Source organism: Lepisma saccharinum, chromosome 16 (genome assembly GCF_977018435.1).
Source record: "Lepisma saccharinum chromosome 16, izLepSacc3.1, whole genome shotgun sequence".
Classification (NCBI taxonomy): domain Eukaryota; kingdom Metazoa; phylum Arthropoda; class Insecta; order Zygentoma; family Lepismatidae; genus Lepisma; species Lepisma saccharinum.
Window position 1 is genome coordinate 20,225,796 of NC_139244.1, and position 20,928 is coordinate 20,246,723.

Genomic DNA, 20,928 nt, shown 5'->3' on the forward strand with positions numbered 1-20,928 from the left:
TCAATTAAAACCATACTTGGAAGGTGCAGGTAACCGTTATATAGCAAATGAAATAGTTTAAACAACGGATATCGGGGAACAGTCTAGTTATTTGGCACTCGGAATAAGCTACAATCCAGATAAATATATTTTTTAAAATTATTTTTTAGTTTTGAAATTTTGCCGTGTATTTGTTGAGGTTTTGTATTGGTATTTTTATTATTATTTGATCTGTTGTATTAGTAGTATGTTGTAAGAACGGTACGAGAGGACGAAACATGTCACTGCAATAAAAGGCATTATATTATTATTTTTTTTATTGTATGCAACTCATTGCTGGTTTGTAGTTTACAAATTTTTTATTATTTTTTTTATTTATTTCTCTTAACATTGCGTAACAGGTAGCTCACTAGAAATGTACCGATGAAATTAAGAAATCTGGGGTGAGGATCTTAATTTATCTTGTCTTATACCCGCGACCGGTTAAGTTTGCTGCAGGTTTTATGTACTAAACCGCGCGAGAACGGCGCTCAGCATCTCCCGTGCGAGTCTTGCCTCGACCGCCGAGCTGTTCATATCACAGACAGTGAGAAAATCGGCAGTATTGCAGCGGAACTATATTCTGCGCGCACGTTTGGGTCTACATGGGTGAAAAGTTGCTGCAAACTTAACTTGTCGCGGGGCTTAGTCTAGTATGAAGAGGATATGACAATTAATAAGCAATAAATTTGTATGTGTAACAGGGAGCTCTGACGCGTTAGGGGCAAGGGTCCCTGTTGACCCTTCCCCTTTTAGGGTGTGTTCTGCACACAGTGAGATATGAAATTCTGCAACCGTATGCAATCTCGCCGGGATGTGGCAATCATGAAGCGGTGACGTCTATCAACCCCCTCCCCCCTTTCCTGCCTCTCCCCCATCCAACCAACATCCACAAGCAGGGCGCATGACTGCATTAAAATGAACCCGCTTCCCCCCGGCTGTTTGCAATCCGCGTCGGAAATCTGTCAACACAATGGGGGCAAGCCAGTGCGATAATCCGATCACATATTTGCCGACGGATAAGCGGAGATCTACGTACCCTCGTCCCACCCCCAATAAAAAAAATGAGCGGTGCCTGATGCAATTAGCAGGCTAACAATGCCCAAGCGGGAAATAACAATGTCATTTTCCGGGTGCCGCGGGCGTGGCTTCGGCGGTTTTCGGAGGGAACGGTTATTCCGAGTCATTTGAGGCGAAATCTGACGCCATCCGCGCAATTTGACTAAACGATTTGCCTTCAAGGTTCGCTGAATTTTGTGCACTGCGTCCTTCGCTTGTTGCTCCAGCAATATGATGAGGGGTGAAAATATTAATCTAACATTAGGGTGAAAATTAATTGGGAAGAGTTTCGCGTATAATTCCTTTGTTGAGTATTGTTGAAAATGTAGTATTTATAAATTAAAACACCATTAAACCTTGTTTTCATGATATGAACAACTCAATATGATGACCAAGGCAGAAATTTATTTTATTATAAAACATAAACTAAACGTAACGTTTCAACCTTCTAGCAAGGTCTTCTTCAGACTCTAAAGAAGTACTTGGTACAGAGTATTTTTGATAAATTAATAACATATTTTTGTTAGTTTATGTGGTCTTACGCATATAATTACGCATAGGATTTTTTGTCGGAAGGAGCTGGAATTGTCCAGATGGATAGCACGTAGCTGCTTTCTAGGGGGGGGGGTGACATACACAATAAGATATTACGTATTTCTAGAACTTTCCACTCTTAAAAATTGGCAATAAGAGATCATTTTTTAAGGGAGGTCTACATTTATTTGAAAATGTTGGTTTTCTCAAAATTCCTGAGGGGGCTGTAGCCCGATCAGCCCTCCCCCCTCTCCGAACGCCAGTGGTCTTACTTAACGGTATGGATACTTCCTTAAAAGCGAACAGAGACGATATATCATATCACACAGAAAAAGACTGATTTATTTGAATTAACAATGCACGTTTGGTTAATACTTTCGGTAACCTTAAACGAAAAATTTTGTAGCCTTCACTAAATTTTGACTAAGTGTTTGGTAACTTAGGAAATGTGCACGATTATTAAAATAATTTGATTCTGGATGAGCAATCATTTGTTTGTCGCCAATTTCAACAATATTTGGTTGCGAAAACTACTTTCCGATAATTCCTCTGTGTAGGTTTATGCTTTGAGTTTGTTCATATACTACTGAGACTGAGGAAGTATCTAACCTTACCACTCTAGCCTCTTTGCAGATATAAATAGTATTGTATATATTTTTCAAGCAACAATAGTAAGAGTTGGGTTCTTATACCACATTGTCTAACATATAACCTAAGAGACTAATGCCACTTACCTTAAATGACTAACAGTTTCCTTTTAATGTAAGCAAACGTATGAACTTGCAATGTTAGTATCTACATTTCTATATTATTTCATGCTGTGCTTACAGCATATACAATTACTGTATTGCTAGGTATTGCCACGATGTCACTTTTGGTGTAATGTAAGTTACCGTTAAATCATGTTTTTAAAATGACCTTAGTGGTAATGATTATGAGACGTACCATGACAAAGTGCTCTTGAATCTCTATTTTTAAAATTAAATGCAATGCTATAATTTTATTCTATCTTGTAAATCGACAATCTAAAATTGTGATTTGGATAGGAAATCAAGTATTACCATTACTTAAAGGTATTTTACATTGTGTGCGTGTTTACTTAATTGTATATTAGCTTTTTTTTGTATCGTGCCCCACCCGTGACACCAAAAAATAATTAGTTTCTTCTTTAACTGTTACATTTTATCTTCAACTCAACTAGAATATTCAAAGCTCAATTACTGCCTGTCTTAAATAATTTATTTTGCATCGTTTGAAAATTCATAGAAATTAAAATAAGCTATTAAGTAAAGAGGTAGTGTTGTATCTGTTTCACCCGTGACAAAAAAAATGCTCATCTATAGCTATAAATCTGGGAAAGTACAAGTATTATATGGTAGTTATGTTCAATCAACAGTGTTCGTTTCATAAATCATTGCACAGGAACTGTAATATAAATATTGCTTAACTGTTAGTAGAATTGTTACTTTAAGGGGTAGAGGGACAATTTCCCCTAGGTCGTCTTCTCTGCGGCAGCTTCCGAGCACTGTTGCCAGCTTCTCTCTTTTGGAGCCAGATCTGGCTCTTTCGTGCACTCGTTTGCCTGTGAACTGTGCACCCGCCTCCTGCCCCACTATGATGCCATCACTGGCTTCGGCCTACAAAGACCAGTTTTTGCCATGAGTATATATTTTGCACGTGATGTGATATTATTATATTGGCTGCGTGACTCCACCCCTTCTTACCTCCTCAGCTGCTTTTTATAGCGCCGTAGCTGACGTGAAGATGACATAATATTGTTATCCGGGATTCCTTTATTTCCAATTTCATGCAATCATTGGTAGATTATTGAGATGGGTGATGCCACCAAATCTAGACGGTGACAACTAAGAATAAATTGTCATCACTTTAAAGTTAAAGGTATTAGCAGCACCCCTCTGGTACCTAAAATTACCCTAGGAGGCACTTATGCAGCCTTCGTTAATCTAGCTCCTTCAAAGTCAACTTTAGCTAAGTTTAAGGTGCGATTTAGCTCTTTTATGCACATCAGGTTTGGCAACACTGCCAGGATGGCCGTAGGAGGCAAGGCGAAATGCATTACGATTATGGGATCATTATTTTATTCGTTCTCTCGGAAATATCAAACATCCAATGACGTAGTATAGTACATGGACGGAAAAATGACACGTTGAACTATGACTTAATCGTAGGAAATGTCGCAACTCCCATTTGATTAGCCGTAACTTGAAGTTGATTTCCCATAAGGAATACATAGGATTCTGTAAATACTTATTGATCATATTTTTCAAACATCGTGTCTAGCTTAATAATCACCTAAAAGAACTGCTTCCACTTGCAACGTGGAGAGAAATTCATACTCTCTTGTATAGTGAAGTTTTTTTTTAGTAGTAGTGCCCATTCCGACGATATCGAAATAAATGCACAACTGGTGCGTAATTGTTACTCTTCCCCTTAATGTCAAATATGTAATTTGTGCGTCCCACCCGTGACAATGGAATGGCCCTCACAAATCGTGGCAGTCCTCTGGATCTAATACAGGCATGGGCATCTCTTGTGCACTTGTGAAGGCTGAGCGCACCGTGCATCGTGATCGCCTTTACACACTGTACCTCAAAAACTCCTGACTCGCTTATTCTCTCGGCCTTTCCATTCCGCTCCATTTAGAACGCTAGGAACGCTGCTCGCTCAGTTCCACCCGTGCTTACGAGAACACTCTTGCACAACTAAGGCGAGTTACCCAGACCAGCAACAACGCTTGTTAAACGTAACAGCAAACCGACACCAAATTGTCAAAATGTGATCATAGAATAACTACCGTTGTTTACTTGTAACCTTTAACGTCAAACATATCTGGATTCGATCACAGAACCAGCTAACTGGCAGTGACCTAACGGAAGGGCTTTGTTAACTTTGTGAGGACATCACGTATAAAATTAATGCGAACCGAAAACCAATCTCTCGTCGAAGTCCGTTCTGTGTGCGTGTATGCATGAATCATTGCTCTTCTTCGTTGAAGAGACACTTGAAACCGGGCACCCTCTCCCCTTTCTTTTTAATATCAACAACACTCTTGGGTGGGAGAAAGCGAGAGAGATCCTTGTTGTATTTCCCTGTTTTATAGGAACAAAAAAATCCTTTCTTTCCAGCATTAATTATGGGTATTACGAGCCTGGACTCTCCAATCGTGCTACTGGAAGAAAGAACAAGGGGAGAAAAATAGGAAGATTTTGATATTAAAATTCCTGCTCGCTGAGAGACTTGATTCGTGTTGCTGAGCAACGTTCAGGCGACGTTCCTCGACATGGAGCACTGTTGCCAGCACCTGAGATCAAAGTATTGCTAAATTGCAGTAGAGAAAAATCACTAGATTCATCTATGTCTGCTGTCGTGCAAGTAATTTGCTTAGCAATAATAACATAAAAATGAATATACAGGGTGTCATTTTAATGGCGCCCACGGACCACGGAAACGTATAGAGGACATCAAAACAAACAACTTTTCTCAGTAACATTTTCCTCGTTGGTGCGTCGTTTCGGCGCTACAGTCGTTCAAAAAAGCCCGTTTTGCCGCCTGAATGCTGGCAACCACACACAACATTTGATTGCATTTGTGACGTCATATCCCGTCGTGAAGCGATGCGTTCCAGGGTTGCCAGGAACACACATAATCTGTGAAAAATGACATAGCTACAATCAGCCACATTATGTACCGTAACACAAAACGAGAAAACACGTTCTGTAACCTAACAGGAAGTAAACAAACGATACGAAAAATGGTAGAAAGGAAATAGAATTCAAGTGGAAGTGCTCATATCGAATTTTGTCTCAGCTTACATGTCAAATATTTGCAAATCTAGTTACCAAGTTGGCATCTACAATTTAGTCTATCCACTTCGTTCTTCTGATACTATTTGTCTGTGACACACTGAACAGATGACAAAATAGAAATGAAATAACTCAAAATTCCAAAGGTAAGCAACAGATAATATAATGTATATTTAGAGCATTATGAGGCAAGTGTCAAAAATGATTGAAAATACAGGGATATAAGTAGTAGTAATACAAGCTCTAAGACGACTATGTGTTTATCTATGCACCGGATACACATGTAATAGTTTGCAAATGTGAACAGGGCAGTATATTCGGTACTGATTCATCATTAGATTGTTACTGTGGTTGTACTTGTTTTAGCCGTAATGTAACAAAGTGAACCTCGGATACTTCCGTTATCAGCACAAAAGTACCGCATGGCATCTGGACATAAACCTGTAGATATCAACCTTGCAACGAGATTTGCAAATATTTGACATGTAGTTGGGCGTAAACAGCCACGTGTAAGCTGTAAGTCCAAAAAAAGTATTGTTGTTGATATTTTAGATGTTGACTGAGACAAAATCCGACATTGACATTTCATTTTGAATACGTTTTTTACCATTTCTCATATCGTTGGTTCACTTCCTCCTTCCCCTGAGATGACAGCTGATCTTATGGCTGGTAGGCTATGGTGTTCGGTCTGCTGGACGCGTTTCTCGCTTCGTTTCACAGCTAATAATGTGGTTGGTAGTTTGTCATTTTTCACAAAATTTGTGTGTTCCTTGCAACCCTGCCGTGCGCTGTTTCGCCTCAGGATATGAGGTCACAGGTACGATCAAATGTTGTGTTGGGTTGCCAGCATCCAGGCGGCAAAACGGTCTTTTTTGAACGGCTGTAGCGTCGAATCGACGCACCAACTAGAAAAATGTTACTGGGAAATGTTGTTTGTTTTGATGTCCTCTATATGAATCTGTGGTTCGTGGGCGCCATTAAAATGACACCCTGTATAAGTTCCTAAATGGCAACTGGCTTGATATCATTATTATAAACATTAGCATGAGGAAGGAAAGGTTACATAAATTCACATTTCTGAGTTGAATTCTGTGCTTCCCTGTCTACAGCAGGTACTTTACAAATTAGTTATTAGCGATCAGGTTAAATATGCATGTTAATAAGCTTTACAGAACATCTTCGGTCGTGCTCCTACATAAAATGACTGTTTAAGAGATATACCTAATGAATTCACGATATTTCTGAAATAAAAACTCAACTTCCGAAATTAATTGCTACCATGCATGTAGGTCTCGTTATGACCCATTACTAGGCCTATATTCTCTGGAACTTCTGTTTCTGACCGTTGTGGCGCTACGGATAGTCTCTCCTTCTTTCTTTTTTATTTTTGTTTGTTTTGTAACTTCTTAGATCCAAGTTTTGGACATGGACCTTTGTTAATGTTTAATTGATGATTCACATTAGTAAACTAAAATGACTCTTTCATTAAAAGGCGAGAGCTTTAGCCACTACACTATCGGAGAGTGTATACACAGCAAAAGAACATTCCCCCCTTGTTGCATACATTTTACGTTATATTCTTATTATGACGTCAGCATGCCTTGAATCAGTAGCAAGCACTATATATAGTGCTAAACTACCTGAGTTGGCAACTATGATGTAAATATTTCCTTCCACCTTCTCATCTCCGATCAAGGCGGCAGAATTTCAGAAAAGAGAGCAGATGAAAGAAACCAATTTGTTGTTCCAGAGGACGGGTAATATTCCTCTTTTCTTCAACTCAAATACATAGGAATTACAAAGGAACAGGGAAGGAAATCATTTAATATATATGAGACCAAAGACGATTTTGATTTCTCTTCAGACTGTTTTCCATACATCTAATTTGTCTGCTTACGAGTACTCCAGAACTTACTCTGCTTAATGCAGAACTCTCAGAAGAAAGCGGCAGCGAACGAGACACGGAAATTGAAGTGGGAAGTTGTTATTCATGTTATTTCGTAGGATATGTTGGCATTGTAATTTATTTTTGTTAAGTTTTGATGGAAGGTTGAAGTACTTTTTCCTACTTCAGAATACAGGCCATTCTCTTGGTAGAAAATTGCCACCATAAGATTGGATAACTTTATTTGAGAGCCAAAATTCTTCTGTTAATACTAGGGTAAGTCGGTAAGTAAACCAGAAACGTTCATTAAAAAACTACTAAGTGTGATACTGACTTGAAAACCGTTTTTATTTTTCAACTTTATTTCCACAAATATTGATACATCGCTTTATCAGTCACACAAAACCTGCTGCATAAAAATGTATTTGGCCTACTCTGTCAGCCATAGTCTTAACTCACGTTTTTCTTCATCATCCGCAAAACATTTACCGCCAAGGTGATTTTTTTTAGCGGCCGGAACAGGTGAAAGTGGCTTGGGGCTAGGTCGGGGATGTAAGGCGGATGTTCAAGAATAAGCTACCATAATTAATTAATTCTCTTCTGTCAACTCGAATCATCTTCTCCTACCTGCCGCACTGCTGCGCCTGTCCCAACCTGAACAAGACGACCAGGTTGGTCTTCGTCAACAACGTTTGACCGTCCTTGCGAGCAGTTGTGCACAGCTTTACGCGACAAACACTTCTCGCCATAAACAGGAAACATTTCCTTGTGAATATCCTTTGCAAGAAGTCCCTTTGCCCACAAAAAAACGTACAACAACACGCTGATCTTCTAACGTACACTCCTAGAGTACGGTCACCATTTTAAAACTGAGCTGCCCATGCATGCGTCTGCTATCTAGCGACTGCTAACTTAATATCATCATACTGGATTGTGCTGCCACCTAATGCCACCTTTAGAAACTACTCATGACTATTTTTAGAATCCCAAATCAGTTTGTGACTGACTTCCCCTCGATTTATTACAGATTTGACAAAATGTTTGTGTCCGTATGCAGGGTATACTCAAGTCAGCAATTCCTACTCTAGGATTTCTAGTTCAGCTTTGGCCACATTCGACTAGGCGACTAGCAGGAGCGTATATTCCAGGCTAGCTAGGCTACCTGCGAAGCCTAAAGCCTAGAAAGTAAAATACTGAAGAAAAATCTATTAGATACTCTGAATTAACCTGATTTAAAAAAATAAGATAATGGCGAATCTGAAGTTGGCAACCTAAATTCTTAGGAGTTGGCAACCTGAATTCTTAGGAGTTGGCAACCTGAATTCTTAGGAGTTGGCAACCTGGATTCTTAAGAGTTGGCAACCTGGATTCTTAGAAGTTGGCAACCTGGATTCTTAAGAGTTGGCAACCTGGATTCTTAAGAGTTGGCAACCTGGGTTCTTAAGAGTTTGCAACCTGGATTCTTAGGAGTTGGCAACCTGGATTCTTAGGAGTTGGCAACCTGAATTCTTAGGAGTTGGCGACCTGAATTTTTATAAGTTTGAAACGTGACTACCGTTGGGATAGCAACGTGGCTTCCTTGAAGACGTCAAGAATGAGTCTAGTTTTCCCCCCTCCCCTTCTCCATATCGTAGGACCAGGTGTCATAGTGAGCTAGTCCAGGTCTTATATGGTACAGAAGGCTTATAGAACAATCTGTTTTGTAAAATAGAAAATCATAGTAAATTCTTGACGCCAGTTGCGCTGCAGAACATGTTTTGGCAATGTAAGGCCATTAATATGCCTCATCTACTTGTACTATTTGTGTTTTTCTTATTTGAAGTCAGTTTTCTGCCACTATTGTGTTAATCGCAACCATGGGATATGTTGGAATTGATGAAAGGACACTTAAAAGAAACAGGTGTCTCTGCTGCAGTCAATCGTGAATATAATAGTGCCTTTCCACATTTACGCTTTACAAATGAATAATATAAATTTTAAAATTATGGTGTTTGCATTAAGCGTGGTTACACATTTCTTTGAATAAACAAAGCATGTTTGATTTAGCTTCCTGGAAGTGTGAAACAAACGATTTGGTAGCCTTCACTACATTTGCTGAGTTTGATATTTTTTTTGGTAGCTCAAACTAAATGTGCACGTCAAATAAAATAATTTGGTTCCGGTGACCAATCATTTGTTTCTGTTTAAACAAATATTTGGTTATTTCAAAGAAACTTCTTTTTCTTTATGTAGGTTGCGAGGAATCATAAGGAATGGATCATTAGCCAAATCAAGAGATTTATCGAACATGATGGTTAGTTCCAAAAGAAAAGTATGCCTTTTGGTCTCACGCTGCAACCGTGCCACTTGATGATGAAGAATCGAAACGTGAGAGATGTTTTCTCTCGAAAACAATAGATCAGTCATCGGAAAACAATTTTCAAATCCAACATAGTAAACAAGAAATTATCAAATCCGTCCCATTGTTCCAGCATCTTCCACAGCGGACAAAACCAATCTTTCGGAAGACAACGTGCGGTGCAGGGTTGACCCTGCAATTCCTGCTATCTGCTATAGTAATCCTATTACTATGGTCTTGCTCAGTTGCCATAACGACTAATCGGGGTTGCAGACTAAACCGGGAGCAATTAGCGGGAATTACAAGCAATGCTTGATCCATGCCAGTAAGACTCAGTCGAGAGGTATTGTTCGTGATTGATTGACCGAAATATTAGGGGGCGGAAATTTCGATTAACCTGTTCCTTCCTGATTTACGGTTAGTTGGAGGTTAAAAGGGAGATTGCTGGCCGAGCATGTTTCTGAATATTGCGGGAGGGGGCGCAATTGTTGTTTTCATCTTTGCAGAGTCACTAACAAGAATGTGATTATAAGCTTTGGTGTGTGTGTACCATACACTCCGTGGCGGGGATTAGGGGCGGGGAGGGGGCAAGGGGGGCAGTTGCCCTCCCCACTTTTGCCCCCACACTATGCTAAATCTTATCTACAAAGGAAAATATACTGTCTTCGCCACCCCTGGTTTTGGAACCCAATCGCCGCCACTGCATACACTGCATCTCAGGAAGAACAATGGACATGGAACAGGGTGGCTCACAAGGAATTCCGGGAATTATGCATGAATTTTTCTCCGTGAAAAATTGCAACTTTTATTAATCCAAATTCCATTGAATTTATACATATTTATAAATGCACTGGTGCAAGTTTTCAACAGTTAAGCTTTTATTTTTATCCATGAAGGAGAAGAAAGTTGCGTGGAAAATAAAGCAGAATTCTCTGGTTACTTTCTTAGCGTCCTTTTGCAGAACAATCTGACAGACGGAATATTATTGCAAGATAAAATACCTTGAAGTTGATTAGCTAAATTTGAGTTGGAAATTCTTATAAAATTAACAATTTTTCGTAGATTAGTATATCTAGCAGCATTTGCGACTTGTGTTTATAGATGCATTAAGAGTCTGAGTATGTGAAATGGTAAACGTAAACTGCGCACCTGTGCTTTGAATTTTCGTGTACGTAAAGCGCATACACATAGAACAGCGACACATTTTCCCAGCATGTGTAGGATATCAAAATAAACAACTGTTCTTTCAATCATGTTTCGCTCATTTAGGCTTTGTTTCAACGCTATGAGCTCTCTAAAAATGTAATTTATCCGTGTGTATGCAACAACGCTGCACAGATTCAGTATTGCTTGTGACATTTTGTTGTTGTGAGAAAACGACAAAAAAATTAGTACGGTGTGGACAGACTATGTTGGTAAACACCCAAGGGAAGACTCAACCCGTAGGGTGCGAATACTTCTGGCCTATGCAACAATTAATGGATGGATGGCTATATAGGCGTATGTCTGATTTCAGAGGGAGGGTTCATCTTCACACTGGTGAGGTTTCTGCTGGCATTATACTGTTTGCACATCATACCATCGTTTTTAGTATGTTATCTCCTGCCAAAGTACAAGGTCAGTGGCAACAGCGAATCTGTTCCACGTGGTTCCATACATACACACAGAAAACTAAATGCATCATATCTATAGATGCACGAGAATGCATGGGTCGATGCACTGAAGTGTGTTTCATGGCTTCTTCAAAGAATCAGATTCACATTTGATGCATTTGGGTGCATTTTTCTATGTCGTAAAAGAAACACCAAAGTGCATCATTTGATTCAAGTGAGGATTTCTTTCAGTCGAGATGCACTTCAATGCATCAGTTGATGCATTTTGATGCATTAGAATGCATCTTTTTGATTATGCAGAAAGGTGCATCAAGGAATATCAACTGATGCATTGAAGTGCATCTCGACTGAAAGAAATCCTCACTTGAATCAAATGATGCACTTTGGTGTTTCTTTTACGACATAGAAAAATGCACCCAAATGCATCAAATGTGAATCTGATTCTTTGAAGAAGCCATAAAACATACTTTAGTGCATCAATCGATGCATTCTGGTGCATCAATCGATAACATGCATTTAGTTTTCTGTGTGTACAGGAAATGCCGTTTTTCGAGGAATCAAAGTGCAAAACATTATATAAAAAAGTTGTTTGTCTTATATTCTCTACGTGCTGTGTTGTAAGGCGACACCCTGTGTGAGAGATGGTTAAGTCATATCAACTATTAAGTTAACGACACCACTAACCTGGTTCTGTGCGTTCTGTTCCGCCATGGCCTTCTCTTTGGCTTGTCGTTTGCATTTGTACCTGTGGTTCTGGAACCATATTTTCACCTGCAAAGAAAGAATAGTTTATTGTTGAAAACATAGCTTATCTTGATACACGTAGGAAATTTTCCTCAAATTTTATTACTAAGGTTTTAGGTTTGTTCAGCGGTATTTTGATAACTGTCCAATCAATGTATTTGATGTGGAGACAGGCTTACCTGAAAGTATGAATCTTGGTAACTATTTGTTGTTTAGAGGCTCAATTTATAAATAGCTACTATTTACTGACTGGCAAAGGTAGTGGACAAATACTGGCTCTCAATGCGGTAAGGCCTACTATTCTATACAAGAAAGAATTCCAAAGGAATGTTGGTTTAAACAGATTCAACTCTCCCGAAGTTCTCTCACAACTATAATGCGCTGCAGGTTAAATCACACTGCCGCCGCAGCTCACCTTTACAAGAAGAATTTAGTGACTTCACCAGTTTGTTTGTGCAATGAATATACTGCAACTCCGAACCACATTATATTTCAATGCAAACTTCATGAAACTTACAGAGAACCATTTTTACAGGAATTTTACAGGAGTAGACATCAAGCGCCACTGACACTGCCTTGTTTACTGACTTCTCCTTCATCCTCGATAATCAATATTCTTACAAAATATCTTAATAAGTCGAATATAATTCGGTAACACTTTACTATACCAGAGACGGATTTCTTCAAATTTACAGGAGAAAGTACTTACGCAAATCATTTTCTGTAGCGTTGTTGATGTTCGGGAATGTAATTTTGATCCATTTTAATGCGAATGCATGTGGTTTTCTTCGAAAATCTATTTCCGACGCTCTATTGCTGCTACCGCCATTTGCTTTCTGCACGAGAGCACAATACGCTCTCGTATGTCCGTATATGCTAAATTGAACGAAAGGAGTGCTAATGGAACCTAACCTAACAGGCCTAACCTAACCTCGTAGGCATACCTCGTCCCCGTGATGATTCGTGGGGCTATAGTGAATTTTTGGACTAATGTCAATGGTTTTTGGGGCTACCCGTGGATGGTTTGTGGGAAATAAGGAACAACAGTAAGTACTCGTTAATGTAAGAAATATACATTATTTTCGTTATAAATTGATTATTTCACCTAAATAAATGTTCCACAATGCAGAATAGTACGTTAGCAATGTAAAAAATTGCGAAATAAATCATTGATAGGTGTCTCTGGTATAGTAAAGTAGTACCTATAATTCTTTAAAAGTGTAATGAAATTTGGTAACCATTTATTATGAAAGGAATAATTGAGTAAATATTATGTGCATACATGTATATAATACCAATTGATAAATTGTTAACTGGTGCATGGATTTTGTCCACAACCAATAAATATTTTATATAAAAAAAAGTCCAATAAAACTTTGTTGAGTTGAGGTCAGAGAAGAATTTGATAATTTTAATAATTGTATAGCCGTATAGCTTTATTATAGGCTATGTGTGAGAATGAACCAAGTACTTGGGTAGAAAGGAGAATAAATGGTAAAGTTTTTTTGTAGTTACCGTGTGTTTAACCCCGAGAAGACCCATCGATATGAAGAGTTCGACTTGTAATCAAGAGGTCCAAGATTCGATACCCGGTAGATGCACATAGTGGTTCGGATCGCACTTTAAATTGTATGCCCACTCCCGATTAATCTTTCTGTGCAAACTCAAACAATCGAATAGTTCGTAGTACTCAAGAGAAAGAATGGGTAATTGTACTGTGGTTTGAAAATTTTACGTCACATTCGTTTTTAATTAAAAATCGTTTCAGATAAACAAGTTTTTAGTGTATGTCTACATATAAAAGTATCTTATATGAAGACTAATGGATCAGTCAAAGTCAAACCCAGCTCCTGTCTTCTTAAAAAAGAAAATTACCACATTGAGATTGCCACATTGCAGCGGGTCAGAGCGAACAGCGAAGGTAAAGCTGACTTCCCACGCCTGTTTACAATACCTCACAGAGCACGGCACTCCTGGATGTACCTTTCTTGGGAATTCACGAGGAAAAAATCCGATTTCCACCCTCCGTTCATGTGACAACTTACAACACTTTTAACAGGCTTTGGGGATTTACTGTGGGATTGTGGTAAATTGTGTTTGTGGAGATTTCGACACCTCCCGGGGTGGACTACATTCCTCTTTCCTTCGCGTCTTTGCCTGCTTCGAGATTATCAAATCGCTTCCTCTGTTCCTTCACAAACGCCCCTACTTAGCACACTCAGTTAGGCACGGCTAAGCCCCCCCTCTCTGCCTGAATATTGAAAAGGAAGAAGTTCGCTGACCTGGACAAGTCAGTTTCTTTGTCTTCCGCCAGAGAATTCTCTCACAATACACCCCCTAAAGTCTGTTCCTTTATCCGCCTTTTATGGTTCGGTCTTTGGACGTGGGAAAAAAAAGTGAACTCGCAAATAAGTTTTTATTCGTTGATATTATCTCGTTGCTTCACATGCTACTGTTCTGTTTCGGTTATCAAGATTTTGCCTCGCGCGAAACTCTAGTCAACCGTGTTTCGTTTTTCTGCCACTGTTGTGCGATTTTCCACGTCAAAGATTCATGCATGAAGACGATATTGTTTAAATTAATAGCAAATCGTACCCACAGGAGGGTTCGAATAAACTTAGGCTTGGGAAGTTTTGTAATTGTATTGTGCTGATTTTATACGTCACTTCTCTAAATCTTTAGGATGAATGATGATGGAAAACAAACACTATAAAATATCCATGACCTAGCAGGAACTAGAACTCGAATCAAGAATTACAATTATTGTTGGTTTCAAATGTAAACAGGAAACACATATATTTTACAAGAATGCACACCTTCTTAAAGGAAACATAAATGGATATTACTATTACTACTAATATAATATACTAATAATATTACTATTATTATTATTGTTGAAAACTACAACTTTAGATGTAAATATGTTGCTCTCACTATATTATTCTACATCTTACATATTTTATCCGTGTAATTTTATATTTTTTTTAAACTGTGTTCAGTTTTGTACCGTACTCAGTACTTAAAATAAGCAATTAGTATTATTATTATTAACAATAACTTGATATCTTTTCAATATAGTGGAAGATGGCTCATTCATTTACTCACAAATAATTTTCCCTTCTTGTTACTATATCCCCTCCTCCGGTTGCTAATTTTAATCTTGGGGGGGATATGCACAAAAGTTCTATATCTATGACTCTTCTGAATTTTCGTTATTGAGTTTGTTATTACATTTACCCATACTTAGTAATCGAAATAACTCGTTGTACAACGAAGTTAGTATTTTATTTTTAGTGCTGTTAATCTTGCAATTCATTTTATATTTTTTCCCCTCAAATAATTCGTACCCTTCTAGATCTATACTTTTTTCTACCGAAATTTGTGCTACCGGTATCCAACTCATGATTTTTTTTTAAAAAAAATAAACAGAAAATTGCCTGCTTATATTAATTGAAAACAATTTTGTGTTTATTAAACATAAATCCAATTCTCCATATGACAACAAGCTACTAGCTTCATATGTTTTAGAAATTTACCAAAACTTTATTTAGGTAATATTTTCTTTAGTTCAATCATATTTATTTTTTACTTAATATTACAATAATAACTAGTATGTTGTCCCTTATATGGTTCGTGACATTCTCAGGCTTGTACTGACTTGGAATAACTTTTCAGGCCACCGGTTCGTATTGTAAAATTGTTATATTTCGACCTCTCTACGAGCTCCAGTAGTACAGTGGGATCCACTAGTATTACATTGCAAATTATCCATGACCATTTTCATTATTTTATCTCTTACATCCTGTGTGTTTTTAAGCAATGTATTTTTATGTATGCTGGAGCAGAAGTTGTCAACAGCCTCTTTTGAGTTTTCTTTTAATTCTTGAAGCTCTTATTGGGTAAAATAAAGTGCACGAACATGGTGATGGACAATTTGCACGGTAATACTCATGGATCCCACTGTACTAAACCTCTTGATCACCTTGTATACATGGCCCTACTGTCGGATTAAAAATTATAGATACTCGAGATTGGACTCTAATTAAAAATTAGCCGGTAAATCTACATAAAAACAAGTTACATCAAAATTTAGCTTATTCAATTCTGCGTTAATCTAGTTTAACAAAAAAAAAATCTAGTATGCGCTATATTTTTTTGTCGTCGCTGAACGTGGCAACACCGCAAACATTGAATCGCAGCACCAGCCTGCAGTTTCCACGGTTCAACGGACATGGCTGTGTGCAGTGTTGCCACGTTTCGCGTACAGCTTTACTCCGCTGAATAAAAATCTGTATATAATCGGTTTATCAATGTGAATTGACAATGATAATGCATTTTAAAAAAACATGCAAAGAGCTTCAAAACAAGACCAATATTGTATTTGTAGGACTATCCAATACTAAGAGAAAGTTGTTTCGCAAAATTGAGAAGAACGGTTTTTTGACAAATTTGGAAATCCTGAAAATTAATAATTGTGTTTCAAATCTTTCTGCCTGCACCCTAATAAAATTTCATAACGATCAGACAACCAGTTTTTGATTTACAGAACTTCAAAGAGAGCGATATTTTGCAAAACACCAAAACACCGCCCTTTTTTGTTCTCACGGCGTTAAAAAAAATATATAACGCCTACTCGAAACAAAATTTTGTTAGCATAGATTAACGCAGAATTGAATAAGCTAAATTTTGCTGTAACTCGTTTCTATGTAGGTCTACCGGCTAATTTTTAATTGGAGTCCAAATTCTAGTATCTATAATTTATGATCCGATAGTGGTTACGTCGATAATTTTGAAAAATATTGTAGCTATGCATTGCTGGAGTTGTGTTATTTTACTTTATTGGTCAAGAAGTTTTGTTTGACACTCGACAAAAAAAAAAAAAAAAATGGAATCCTTTATTAACGATTTCTTTGCAAGTGACGTTTCATATTAAGTTTCATACATGGAATTTTGTATGCTGAATATGGAAACATGGTTTTTCACTTTATGGTAATAATTAGGGAGCGGACGTTGATGAAATGTCATCTTTTTTCTGACATCTCGGACACGATGCCCATTAAATATACACAATATTACACTACGTCTAGAACCCAAAAAATATAATTTTAAAGTGCATTTTTCTTGCATTTTTTGCCAATTTTCAGGTTTTGGGTCATTTTTCCCGATTTTCGGCATTTTCCCGTAATTTTTCGTAATATTCGGTGTATTGTTTCGTCATATTTTGTCACTTCTTTCATTTTGGTAATATTCTTGAGTCTTTTCACCAAGGTGAACATAGGCTTATATATATATCGAAGGATTTTTTTTTTTTTACAGTCCCACAGAAACACACCACACTACATCACCAGGCAAGGATGTGGGAAATTAACGCATTTTACATCAATTCATTCATTCATCTATGACTTTTTCATAAAATTGTTTTAAAATTATTCGGTTGTTTCCATTGGAAATCATCGTTGCATATGTTAATTGAATGTGAATGTGGTATCATTTGGTGATTTTTTTTCTTTTTAATTTCCTTTTCATTTAAATTTTTAACCAGAAACTAACAAATTTAATGGTCATTTTTTGCATTCTTTACGTCATTTTTCCCCATTTTTTTAGGACATTCTAGGTCATATAACTATATTTTTTAGGTCATCAACTTCCGCTCCCTAGTAATAATAACTTTCGTCACACCATCTGAAACTTAAATGTTACAAATTGAGCGACAGTTAGAACAAGGGTTAAATCAATGGAAGAGGCAATCCGCGTTCTTAGGCCGAGTCTTTATCCTGCAGCGCCAGGATAAAGAATTTTCGTTTTCGAAAATAGAAAATCCCAAATTTCCAATAATTACGTTTGTTGAGAATTCCTTGTAGAGCAGCCACGTGGATATTCGTGTAGTTTGTTTTTGTCTAGATATTTGCAGGGTGGTATTTGTAGGGGGATCAGGGGGATTTCCCGCCTATGGGTTACCTGTGTCCCCCCCCCCCCTGCTTGATAAATTTTATTCATGGGGGGAAATGTTATATGGCATAAAGTCATCATCTCATGCTGTCCCTAGACAGTCAGTAGAATTTCCCTCAACTGGAAATTTCTTAAATACCAAACTGGATATTGGTGATAGTTTTGTAACCTGTGACCGGTGTTCTATTATTCTCTGATTTTGTGCGAATTAACGGGGGGATGCCTGGGATTTGCCCCCCCCAAATTTTATCTCCAGCAGAAGATATTTTTTTAAATCCTTACCAGGAATGTTTTTATCCCCCCCAAAGAAGATTGAATTGAAAACATTTTATATAACATTTCTTAACCATGGAAGTAACGCAGGAATATGGTTTGCATCCATACTTCGTGTCTGAAGTTCTATTTTAAATAGGCCATTGTTTATTTGTTTATATTGTCGTCGGCTGCAGATATATTACAAAAAGCACCCAGTTTACAAAAAACTGCCGCCATGGCAAGTAGGATTGATTTCGTCAGCTTTATTCGGTGGAGATAGTTCATATTTCTCGCCGCACACCGTCACTGAATTGAACGGCAAAAAAAAAAAAAAAAAAAAAAGCTACTAGTGGCAATATCACAAGAAGCAATTAAAATTAAAAGAACAGTCATTTATCGATAAAACATTATAAAAGCCCACATTTGTTTTATGTGCCGCTAATATCATAACCAATACAAAGCAGATGAGAATTCAGAAAACGTTGAGTTAAAACATACATGCAAAAAGTTTTCGGAGGTCGCAATTCTATAACGGCGTCCAAGGCCGAAACTAACCACCACTTTCTCTTGCGAATTGGCGCCGCAACCTTTGTCCTTGACAGATAACAAGTTCCAATAGCTTCTGCCAGGCCGCAGCACCCATTATCGCTGATAACTCCAAAACCCATATTTAAACCTTCGCCCATATTTAGATCTTCTCCTCTACTAGTTCAATAGTTCTTTCTTGTGTATGAGTTTGGGTTCTCTTAGGATGTAAAGATACTAGTTTTTTTTCTAAATTACGTGTGCTATCATAAGATTTAATGTCCTAGGTCAGTGGTTCTCAAACTGTGGCACTCGTACCCCCAGTGGTACGTTAACTACTTGAAAGGGATATGTGAGCCTTCCCGATGACGCAGCTGCAGCGTCGTCGCCTTGTAATCATTAAACTGTAGGTCCAGTCCCAATTAGCCTTACTGTGCATAAAGTGGACTTAAAACACCAACTCAATCAATCAATTGAAGGGGGTACGCGATCAGCTCGGAAGGTTTTTAATACAGCATGGTGTAGACTGGAATAAGTGCATTAGATTTTGCTCTGACGGTGCAAGATCTATGACAGGAAAGCAGTGGCGGCGATTGGGTTCCCAAACTGGGGTAAGCAAGGTGCCAAATCTAGGATTGTAGGGGAGGTGCCAAAATTAGGGGGGGCAAGGACAGTTTACTTTCCCTTGGTAGATAAGATTTAGCATGGTGCGGGAGCAAAAGTTGCAAAAAGTGGGGGGGGGCCTAATCGCCGCCACTGCAGGAAAGCATACTGATGTTTTCTCCCACATCAAGAAGGTTGCTCCACAGGCACAAATTGTCCACTGTAGTCTCCACAGGGAGGCTCTAGTTGACAGAAAATGTCCAAATTATATGAAAACTGTATTAACAAAACAGTGAGGAAAGTTAATTTGCAATCTTATGTCAAGAAAATCGAGCATAAACATATTATCCTACTCTGAGGTAGTGTTGCCCACGGGACGAGACGGGACAGGCTTTTAAAAATTCGAGACGAGACGAGATTGATCATGTGTCCCTTTGACAAACGAATATTTTCGAGACGAGACAGCATTTCACAGCATTCCCACGAGACCAGACAGGCCAAAGTCTCGTCTCGTGGGCAACACTACTCTGAGGTAAGGTGGCGTATAGCAAAAGAAATTGTCTTCCTGTGTGACAGCAAGTGTGAGTTTAGAGATAGATTTTCAGATGAACAGTGGCTGTGCAGGAGGCTAGCTTTCTTGGCTGATATCCTTCAGCACTTAAACACACAACGCCATGACAAAATAAAAGCTTTAAAGAAGAAACTTCAATTTGCAACGAAAGAAATTGTGAATGGACAACTGCCATTCTTTCCACTCTTGGAAAGTTTCGTGCATGAAAATGAACTTCCAACTTCATGAGTCTGTAGTCAGCGATATAAAGGAACATTGCCTATGTTTGATTAAAGACTTTGGCAAATATACTTTTCTGAGACTTTAGTCAGTGAATTCTGGATACGAGACCTTTTTCTGCAGTGGAGGATTCCAGATTACCAGACTTCTTGTCAACGAAGGAGAAGGAAGCTTTTGGTTACAGAGAGTGGACGATTTCACTCATATCGCTTACCGCGCAATAAAGCTTTTCATCCCTTTCTCCACTACATACTTGTGTGAGAGTATTTTTTCATCCATGGTGTACCTAAATAACAAGTACGGAAATAAACTAAATTTGGAGCCGAATCTCCGCTTTAAAATTTCAATTGCACAACCAGACATCAAGAAACTGTGCCAGGGTATGCAGGCACGTCCTTCTCACTAGAATCTCTGAGGGTTTACAATAAAAACTCCAAAATTGTGCTTGACAGTAATACACCTCCAACATATCAAAAACGCCCTATCAATCAGGGAGAAGAAAAAAAATACCCAAAACCCACTATTCGGAGAAAACCTATGGTGGGGTGGGGGTACTTTAGACGTTTAGTTACGACTAAAGGGTACATTGAAAAAAAGTTCGAGAACCACTGTTCCGAGGCATTTAGAACTGTAAGTATGCTATACTAAGTAAGTAGCCTATAGTATACTAACCGGCTAACTAAAAAGCTATCCCCAGAAATGAAATCACAAATATGTCACTGAGTGGGTATCCCCCCCCCCCCGCCCCAAAGCAAGAAGCTAATTCGCAAACTGATATTTGTTGTACTGCC

The 20,928-nt window shown here is 38.2% G+C and overlaps 1 protein-coding gene across 1 annotated transcript in view; it reads right to left on the bottom strand.

The window, feature by feature from the left end:
* Positions 1 to 20,928, bottom strand: part of scro (scarecrow) — an 84,285-nt gene that overhangs the window by 1,481 nt on the left and 61,876 nt on the right. The window contains exon 4 of the mRNA XM_083137263.1: positions 11,956 to 12,042. Within this exon, the coding sequence (XP_082993389.1) occupies positions 11,956 to 12,042 (87 nt within the window). The remainder of the gene's footprint in view (positions 1 to 11,955; positions 12,043 to 20,928) is intronic.